At 36.1% G+C, this 11,232-nt stretch overlaps 1 protein-coding gene across 1 annotated transcript; it reads right to left on the bottom strand.

Moving 5' to 3' along the window:
* Positions 1-3,175: 3,175 nt before the first annotated feature.
* ovca2 (OVCA2 serine hydrolase domain containing) lies at positions 3,176-6,093 on the bottom strand. The gene is made up of 2 exons (XM_056466888.1): positions 5,734-6,093; positions 3,176-3,799 (listed from the first exon to the last, which is right to left on the bottom strand). Exons 1-2 carry the CDS (start codon positions 5,900-5,902, stop codon positions 3,282-3,284), a joined length of 687 nt encoding a protein of 228 aa, XP_056322863.1. The 5' UTR covers positions 5,903-6,093; the 3' UTR covers positions 3,176-3,281.
* Between the last annotated feature and the right edge of the window lie 5,139 nt (positions 6,094-11,232).

Genomic DNA, 11,232 nt, shown 5'->3' on the forward strand with positions numbered 1-11,232 from the left:
AATGCAAAAACTCAAATAAATATTCAAAAAAAAAAAAAAAAACATTGTTTACTTCACTAAGTCAGTTTAATGGGGAAGGGATTGATCGAATAGGTCTAATTGATGGAAGATTTGCAAAGAAATGTCATTCTCCTTTGTAAAAGTATTTTGTAGTGTTTTTAAAATACAAAATGTTGTATTTTATCTTGATATATTTGTGGCTGCTGTATTTTGTAGTTAATTTTGATACACCTAAAATTAAGGTATTTAGTATTTTATTTTAAAATACATTTTAATGCATTTTTGCCCAATACTGACTACCGTATTCCAAGTTTATTTCAGTATACCAACAGTTCATGAAAAACAACTGCATTAGGGCATTTTCACAATGCACTTACTGAGACTTAATCCTTACAGAGCTGTTTTATTGTCATTTACAAGAATAAGAGACGGATGGAACAAGGGGAGTGAGCAAAAAGTAAAGCAACAGTGAGAGAGATTGGGTCATTGGGAAGGTGTCGACGCTCTGACTGCACTGGAAAGAATGAGTGAGAAGAGGAGTGCTTTCCACAAACATCTGGAAATCATCACGAATACAATCCTGCGCCGCCAAACTCCCTTTAAGCTACAGGAGAACACGGAGTTCTCAATCTGCCTGAGAGAGCGCGCAAACACACGGAAACTGACAGGAATCAAAATGATAAACAGCTGGAAAAGACACTGGAAAAGGGGGAAAGACACTCGCTAACGCCCCCGCTGGCAACTGGAGGTACTGCATCTGTTGGCATTAAAGGGGCAGTTCACGCCAAAACATAAATAAAAAAGTGGATGTAGTTAATGTAACCCCCAGGCCATTCAGGACTTTTGTATATTGTCTTCTTCAGAACATTACAATTTAAAAACTTAAACTTGGTGACTGAGAAAATTGCAAGTTGACAGCAACCAGGAGCCTGTACTATAAGGCTGAGGTGCATCCCAAATCGCATACTTATGCACTATTCTACACCATTTTGTAGTATAGATAGTGCAAGTAGTGCGTTCACACTGAAAACTCTAAAAATAATAAGTGCACTTTTATTACCCGGATGATGCATTCATTAAACCGGTAAAATGAAGTGTGGAATGACACTTCACGCATTCAACGGCCCGCAGGTTTGCTCACATAGCGGAAGGGGCGGAGCTATTGGGCGCACATGTTGAATAACTTTATTTATTTTGGATGGTAAAAGTAAAATTCTCCTACGGGAGTGATTATAGTGCCTCCCGATAGTGAATGCGGTTATACTCATGGCAGGAATTATTTGATAGTTTGGTCATTTATTTCACTGGCAACCGTCAAATGTCATCAGATAAACGGTTTAAATTTCCGCTTAGTAAAAAAACATTAGTGTTCCATTTAGGACGACACTACATACATGTACTATGCTATCGAGTGTGTAAGTGCATAAGTACATAGTGCATGAGTGCATAGTGTGCCATTTGGGACTCAGCTCTGGATTTGCTGGCTAGCCAGTTAAGTTTTAGTTTAGTATGCAACAATCTTGTTTTTAAGAACCATAAAGCAGTTCGACTTTAATCATTCTTTGTTGCCATGGTATTATGGAGCAGCTGAGCTACCGTCACTGTACCTAAAAGCCATAATTGGTGCAAACTAAAAAAAAAAAAAAAAAAAAGTAAATACATTAATCGATGTGGCTCCTGATACATTGAAGAGTTATGAAGTGAAACAATTATTCTAGGCAAAAAAAAAACAACCTAAATTTACACCATTATTAATTTCAATCTGTTATTATCAGTATATAATATACAATCATATATTAAATTATAAATATACACTCACCAGCCACTTTATTAGGTACACCTGTCCAACTGCTCATTAACACAAATTTCTGATCAACCAATCACACGGCAGCAACTCAATGCATTTAGTTTAAACCGAGCATCAGAATGGGGAAAAAAGGTGATTTAAGTGACTTTGAACGTGGCATGGTTGTTGGTGCCAGACAGGCTGGTCTAAGTTTTCCAGAAACTGCTGATCTACAGAAATTTTCATGCACAATCATCTTTAGAGTTTACAGAGAATGGTCTGAAAAAGAGAAAACATCCAGTGAACGGGAGTTCTGTGGACGTAAATGCCTTGTTGATGTCAAGGGAGAATGGCCAGACTGGTTCGAGCTGATAGAAAGGCAACAGTAACTCAAATAACCACTTGTTTCAACCAAGGTATGTAGAAGAGCATTTCTGAATGCACAACACATCCAACTTACAGCAGCAGAAGAGCACACCGGGTGCCACTCCCGTCAGCTAAGAACAGGAAACTGAGGCTACAATTTGCACAGGCTCACCAAAATAGGACAATAGAAGATTAAAAAAATGCCTGGTCTGATGAGTCTTGATTTCTGCTGCGACATTCGGATGGTAGGGTCTGAATTGGGCATCAACAACATGAAAGCATGGGTCATCTCAGACTGAACATGACAATGAGTTCACTGTTCTCAAATGGCCTCCACAGTCATCAGATCTCAATCCAATAGAGCACCTTTGGGATGGGGTGGAACAGGAGATTCACATCACGGATGTTCAGCTGACAAATTTGCAGCAACTGCGTGATGCTATCATGCTAATATGGACCTTGTTGAATCTGTGCCATGAAGGATTACGGCAGTTCTGAAAGCAAAGGTGGGTCCAACCCGGTACTAGTACTGTGTAAGTAATAAAGTGACCAGTGAGTGGATGTCATTTGTGTGTTGTTATGAAATTTTAAAGATTTTTAAAAGGTTCATGTTTTATGTTGTAATGATTTATGATGAACGCACAATGAACTGAAACAATTTACTTGATTATACATGAAATTAAAAAAGAAAACTTGTTAAAATCTATAAAATATGATGCATTACGTAAAAATAAAGTTTGTTTAGGTAATCTGACCATTTTCTTCTTGTTTGTAGTGGCTGTCCTTCTGTTGACATCAGTTTGACGACTTCAGCACAATATTCTTAGCCACGCCCCTCTTACTGTTAGGTTGCTATAAAAAACAATGTGCAAAATTAAAGCCCCGCCCCCTACTTAATATTCCGTTACAGTTGGAAGTACATGAACATACTGAAATAAGTCTTAGCAACTTCCTATTTGCACAGACTTTAAAAGCACACTCTCAATCAAATGAGCTGAACAACAAATGAAACAGCACTGCACATTTGTTGACAGTCTTTATTCAAGTAACCATTTCCCTGAGAACAGTATAAAACTTCCTCTAAGTTACTTTACAATGTAGCTATAACTCACTTATTATTGTCAATGTTTCACTGAAATCTCTTGAGGAAGTCTTGATACGTCTGCCTGTGCGAGGACGCAGCTGGAATAAAGTGTCCACCCGGATGAAGAAGGACTTGAGCTCCATCAAAAGCTGGCAGCAGGTCTCGGCTCATCTCCTCTGGAATCACACGATCGTCCTGTCCAAACACATGGAGAGATGGGATTGTCATCGCTGGCCCTTCGTAAAAACGCTGATGTTCTGAACAAGCGCTGCGGAAACCGGCAACCAGAACGGCGAAGTGGAAATTAAAATCTGGCTCTAGTTTCTGTTCTTGCATTGCACACAGCATGGCCACCAGGGCGGCGCCTTGACTGAAGCCCAGGATGCCACTGAAGGGGCCGAGATCCTTCAGTGCAGCTTTTACAGCTTTGATACTCTCCTCCAGACCCAGGCTGCTTTCACATTCCTGCCTGGCGTTAAAACTTTGCGCATGGACATCAGAAAACCACCAGCCCCTCTGATCCTCATCTCCAACACTGATCGTCTTTCCTGGCTGCTGATTGGCTGACGGCATTTAAAAATTAGCAAGAGAAAGAAAGGGAGAGAGACAGCTTTAGCACACCTTCTTTATTTTTATATGGACATATATCAGCCGATAATTAAACTTTGCATTTATAAAAGTATTTGCATTTATATACATTCACAAATATATATATTCACATACAATAAGGGCTGCATGATATTGGATAAATACCGACTTGCAATATTTAGTTTGTCTGCGATATACATTGCAATAAGAATGTTATTTCACAAGATGACTTTCCAAACTGTATTTAGAATGAATTTATCATTTTTCATCGATTGAGATTGTTTTGTAGAGGAGTATCTGCACAAAATACAATACAATTGTACAACAGATACACATGAACGTTATGATTTTCTGTGAAATCTAACAGTAAAGAGGTTAGGGCTGCACGAATAATCAAACAAAGATCATGATCTAGATTTGACCCCTACACGATCTTAATTCAGCATCTCTACGATTCAGCAAATTATATTTTCAAGTTCGTGAGAAGCACAAAGGCAGCCGCACAAGTCTTCATGTTGTTTTATATACGTTGCTCTGCAACATGGATCCAAATGGTGTTAAAAGTGTCACATACTGTATTTAAAAGGTGTAATTCACCCAAAATTGTCAATTCTGTCTTTCATGTAATGATGTATTTCGCAGTCGCAAAATCACACGTGAGCTTTCCCACATTTGCATGCCCATAATTGATGTATACTTTAGTGAACAGAACCTGCATAGGCTGTGAATAACAAATCATAAAGTTGTAAATAACACTCAGTTTGTTGCACAGCGGTTCACTTGTTGCACAGAGGGATTGCACGGCAGGAAGTATGATTTGAATGTTCAGATGCAAAAACCTCTAAATGGTATCTAAAATGTCCTCCTAAAATGAGCATTTTTCTCAGCCTCCTATATTTATGTTCAGTTATTTCACTTTAAAGGCAATTAAAAGAACTTATTCATCACTATAAAAGTAAAATTACTGAGGCCACACACAGGAGTTGAAGTAAAATGCTAATTTTAGAAGAAAATATTAAAAGGCATTTAGAGGTTTTTACATCTAAACTCTTCATATATAATATATATACACACACATACATACACACACGCACATACGCACATATACATATATATATATATATATATATATATATATATATATATATATATTTTTTTTTTTTTTTTTATTTATTTATTTATTTATTTTTTCTGTGGATCAAGTCAGCATATTAAAAAAAAGTTCTGCAAGACATTAAATACTGAATATTTACTTTTGCCATTACATATAGATTACATTTTACCATAAATTCAAATCAGGGTTTCTACAGATTTTATCAAGTCAAATTTAAGACTTTTTAAGACCTTTTAAAGGCCATTATGAATGAAAATTAAGACTTTTTAGAATTTAAGGCTAAGCGCTAAGGATTTTGTTCTAATGGCCCAGTTAAAACACACACACAAAAAAAACAATTGAAAACAAATGTTATTATAAGGAAGATAATTAAACCATATGTTTATAAATGGAAATAAGGTTCGCAAGTAGAGTTAATAATAACAGTTGATAAAGAAACTTTTGTCAGAATAAAAGTGACTAGATGGGTGTTGGCCTGATTGGGTAGCTTTACATGGACATAGGAAAATTAAGACCTGTTTTAAATGATTTAAGACAAAAAAACCACACAATATTTCAGTAGATTTAAGACTTTTTAAGGCCTAAAATTTTGATTTTGAAATTGATTAAGACACCGTGGACACCATGCAAATAGTTTTTCTGTATTCTGTCTCAAATTCAATGTTTTACTGTATTTCCCATTTAAATTTGGAAAAAAAATCTTTAAAATGTAATTAACGTCTGACCACCAGTAAAGGTGTAAATGTTTATTAGTTTGAATGCACATTTATCAAATACGACCAGATTCATACTCACTTCCACAGTTTTCCTCCTGAATGGCAGGGACTTGGTGTGGTGCACTTATAAACACCAACTCCACTTGCTTCTTCAATAATTTGCGTAAAGCTCCAGTCTTCTCCCTAAAAGAGTTTCCATTTTGTCGATAACCGTGAATACAGAGAATTCGAAGAGGAACCGCAGACATTTTATATTATTAACAAACTGTCAATGCTGTTGTGATTTAATAGCGGTGCTGCAAACGCTAAACAAGAGAGTACTAAAGCATAAGCAAGCGCAAACATACAGTGACAAGCTGACTACAGATATCTATTGTGATATATAGTTTTAAATATAAACTGAAACTCTATAAAGAAACTATAAACTTGACATGTTTCCTTTTTGTGCAACATATTTATAACCGTGTGGAAACATAAGAGATTAAGAGTTCCGTCTATGCGAATATTTTATGCAATATGTTTACAAAGCTTCCTAAATACAAGTGAAAGCTAAAGCTAAACTCTTTTTTATATGTTAATTAAAAAAAGTGTGCTTACCATATACTACTCGTTCGTTTCCAACAAATAGAAACAGAAATATAGTTCCGATTTCAAACGCCAGGAGGCAACAGTTCCCTATAGAAAAGTGTGTTGTCTAATAATGGCAAGCCTCTCACATATGAAAAAACGAATAAATAACCACATAAACATGTAAATAATGTACTCAAGTTTCCCCTAAATTAATATATAATGTAAATACGTTGCAATGAGACTATAACAAATTATAGCCCACTATAATGACAAAATTTTGTAACATTTTTAAAATCAAGTGTCTTAAAATGTATGTCTAAAGGAGGAAGTCTCACTGCGACACGAAGTAATAAAATCCAAACATATCCATAAATGAATACATGCTAGATCATTTCAGTGTAATTAAATCAACGAAAGAGATAATACACTATTTCTATGCTATTTTGCAGTTAGGCATAACATTCATGGGATTCTGCCTCTCCCATATTTCCAAATGTTTGTTTAAGAAAAAAGAAAAAAATGCCTCCAGCTTCTAAAGAATGTAAATAACTTCACAAAAAAGGGGTTTAACATAAATCTGTATGCATTCAATACTTCATGCTATCCTAGAGGGGAAAGTTCTTAATTTGGTTAGATGATTATTTCTCTCTGTTGATCTCGGCGAGTTTTCTGGATGATTGTGCCTCCTGAGCACTTGACAATTAATCTAAAAATGAGCAGCAACCCTGGAGGCCTGATGCCTCTTACTTATACTCTTACACAACACAGAGTTCATCTGTTATAACAAACACTGATCTGAGTCCAGTTCTGCAAGTTTTGCTGAGACAAACAGACAGACAGAATAAAAAAACTAGTATAGTACAGGATGGATGGATGGATGGATGGATGGATGGATAGGCAAGTAGGTAGGTAAATGGATGGAAGGATGGATTGATTTATTGACGGATTGATACATTGACATTGATTTATTGACAGACAGACAAATAGGTGTATGGATGCATAGATAGAAAGATGGATGGATAGATGGATGTATAGATGGATAAATGGATGGATAGATGTAAAGATGAATAGGTAGGTAGGTAGGTAGGTAGGTAGGTAGGTAGGTGGAAGGATGGACGGATAGATTGATAAATTGACAGATTAATTAATTGACAGATAGACATAAAGGTGGATGTATAGATGGAAAGATGGATGATGGATGTGTAGATAGATAAATGGATGGATGTATAGAAGAATACATAAATGGATGGATGGGTGAATAGATGAATGGATGGATGGATGGATAGGTAGGTAGGTAGATACTGTAGGTGGATGGATGGACAGATGGTTTCATTGACGAATTGATACACTGACAGATTGAGTCCTTGACAGACAGACATAAGTGGATAGATGTATAGATGGATGGATGTATAGATGGATAGATGGATGGATGGATGAATGGATGGATGGATAAATAGATGGATAGGTAGGTAGGTAGGGTGGATGGATGGACAGACGGATAGATTGATTCATTGACGGATTGGTACATTGACAGACAGACATAGGTGGATGGATATATAGATGGAAAGGTGGATGGATAAATGTATAGATGGATAAATAGATGGATGGATGGATGGATATTTGGATAAGCAGGTAGGTAGGTGGATGGATGACGGATGGATTGATTCATTGATGGATTGATACATTGACTGATTCATTGACAGACAGACATAAAGGTGGATGGATATATAGATCGAAAGATGGATGGATGTATAGATGGATAAACAGATGGATGGATAGATGGATAGGTAGGTAGGTAGGTAGGTGGATGAATGGACGGATGGATTGATTCATTGACGGATTGATACACTAACTGATTCATTGACAGACAGACATAAAGGTGGATGGATATATAGATTGAAAGATGGATGGATGTATAGATGGATAAAGAGATGGATGGATAGATGGATAGGTAGGTAGGTACAGTAGGTGGATGAATGGACGGATGGATTGATTCATTGACGGATTGATACACTGACTGATTCATTGACAGACAGACATAAAGGTGGATGGATATATAGATCGAAAGATGGATGGCTGTATAGATGGATAAATAGATGGATGGATGTATGGATAGATAGATAGGTAGGTAGGTAGGTGGATGAATGGACGGATGGATTGATTCATTGACGGATTGATACACTGACTGATTCATTGACAGACAGACATAGGTGAATGGATGTATAGATGGAAAGGTGGATGGATGAATGTATAGATGGATAAATAGATGTATGGATAGATGGATAAGCAGGTAGGTAGGTAGGTGGATGGATGACAGATGGATTGATTCACTGACGGATTGATACATTGACAGATTGAGTCATTGACAGACAGACATAAAGGTAGATGGATATATAGATCAAAAGATGGATCAATGTATAGATGGATAAATTGATGGATAGATGGATAGGTAGATGGATGGACGGACGAACTGATTCATTGACGGATTGGTCCACTGACTGACTGAATCATTGACAGACAGACGTATAGTTGGATGGATGTATAGATAGAAAGGGGGATGGATGGATGCATAGATGGATAAATAGATAAATGGATGGATGTATAGAAGGATACCTGGATGGATGGGTGTATAGGTGAATAAATGGATGAATGGATGAATAGGTAGGTAGATGGGTGGATGGATGGATGAATGGATTGATTCATTGATGGATTGATACATTGACAGATTGATTCATTGACAGACAGAAATATATATAGAACAAAGGATGGATGTATAGATGCATAAATAGATGGATGGATGGATGGATAGATGGATGGACGGATGGATTGGCACATTGATTAATTGACAGACATTGGTGGATGGATGAATAGATGGAAAGATGAATGTATAGATGGATAAACAGATGGATGGATGGATGGATGTAAAGACAGATACATAGATGGATGGATGGGTGAATAGATAGATAAATAGATGGATGGATAGATAGGTAAAAAGATTGATTCCTTGATTGATTCATTGATGGAGTGCTTTATTGACAGACAGATCCATAGGTGGATTGATGTATAGATGGATAAGTAGATGTATAGATAGATGTATATATGCATAAATAGATGGATGGATGGATGGATGAATAGATGGATAGGAAAATAGATAGTTTGATAGATAGGTGGAGGGATAGATAGATAGATAGATAGATAGATAGATAGATAGATAGATAGATAGATAGATAGATAGATAGATAGATAGATAGATAGATAGATAGATAGATAGATAGATAGATAGATAGATAGATAGATAGATAGATTGATGGATTCATTGACAGATTGATTCACTGACAGACACACATATAGGTGAATGGATGTATAGATTAATAAATAGATGGATTGATGAATGGATGTAAAAATGGATAAATAGGTGGATGGATGGATAGACAGACATATAGACGGATAGATGGATGGAGGGACAGATATATAATATATTCAGTACTAATGCCAAGCACATAAACATAATCTTCCCCATAACTGTTTATGGCTTGTTTGTGTGTTAGCAAGTTCATCTCATCCTTGAAATGAAAGAATATTTCTGCCATGTGAAATGGAAAGCGAGGCAGTGGAAACAGCACTAAGCAGATGCTTCAAGCTGTAATTAAGCAAGGTTTGTGGCGATCCACCAAGTTAACTTAAATGAATATCTGCGAGAGAAAAAGAGGTTTAATTAATGAGAGTCCTTCTGTCTAATTTAATGACTTTTCTGTGCATATTGAGTATATGTCAGAGCCAAATGCCCTATGGACACCCAATAGCTCATTCCCTGCTTTAACACATTTACTTAAACACAGCTGAACGGATTTCCTCATTTTATTGAGCATTAAACGCTTTGGTGTGTGTATGTCCCTTCAAGGGTCTCCCCGCATCAGCCACCCGTTCATTACTTCTGGTCGTCCACTGTTCTCTTTATTATTTACCGTGATCAACCCTAAAGATGAGACCAAATAATAGATAGATAGATAGATAGATAGATAGATAGATAGATAGATAGATAGATAGATAGATAGATAGATAGATAGATAGATAGATAGATAGATAGATAGATAGATAGATAGATAGATAGATAGATAGATAGATAGATAGATAGATAGATAGATAGATAGATAGATAGATCTGAGGAATACAAAGGAGATGAAGAATAAATCCACTGAATCACATACAAGACAAGGGCGAGAGCACATTCCAGCCTACAAACAAGCACACACACAGTCATTTAACAAGTGGACCAGTGGATCAGAATGACATGTATTGCATCAGTATTGGGATGAGTAACCATGTCATCGGCACACAGAAAATCTGGTAAACAAACTGCAACAAGCGTTTTAAAGAGATAGTGTGAAAAAAAAAAAAGAAAGAAAGACAAGAAGGGTTGAACACCAGGGAAAAGAGGAGCTTCATTTTTACAAATTGTTGCTTATGTAGGCTACTTCAGGATAAAAATATTTAACAATATCATCGATCAGACCCATGACCTGTGACGATAGGATTCCAACCCTACAAGGACTTTGAAGACAACACAAAATTTTAAGTAATACACAAATACACTTTACAAATGTATAATACACATAAACATCACCTTTTTGGAAATGACACTATAGACTGTATAACTGCAGGTTAACTATGTTTAAATATTGTCCATCCTATACACAACATCTTTACTTTTCTGATTTTGACTGTAGCGTAATAAAGTGCACCTTTTGTAAAGCTGCTTTTGAACGATAATTATTGTGAAAAGTGCTACACAAATAAACTTGAATTGAATTGAATAAATATGATAGCATCATGATAACCATAGTTATTATAAAATTGGGTACTAATTAATCTGGTGTGGTAATTGGTAATACAACAACTACAGTAAACAAATGACCCAATGCTGTACCACTGTCTACAACTATTTTATACTACAATACACCACAGTTTAAATAAAAATTCAAGTATTGTTACACTTTATAAGTTCACT

Source organism: Danio aesculapii, chromosome 10, assembly GCF_903798145.1.
Source record: "Danio aesculapii chromosome 10, fDanAes4.1, whole genome shotgun sequence".
Taxonomy (NCBI): Eukaryota; Metazoa; Chordata; class Actinopteri; order Cypriniformes; family Danionidae; genus Danio; species Danio aesculapii.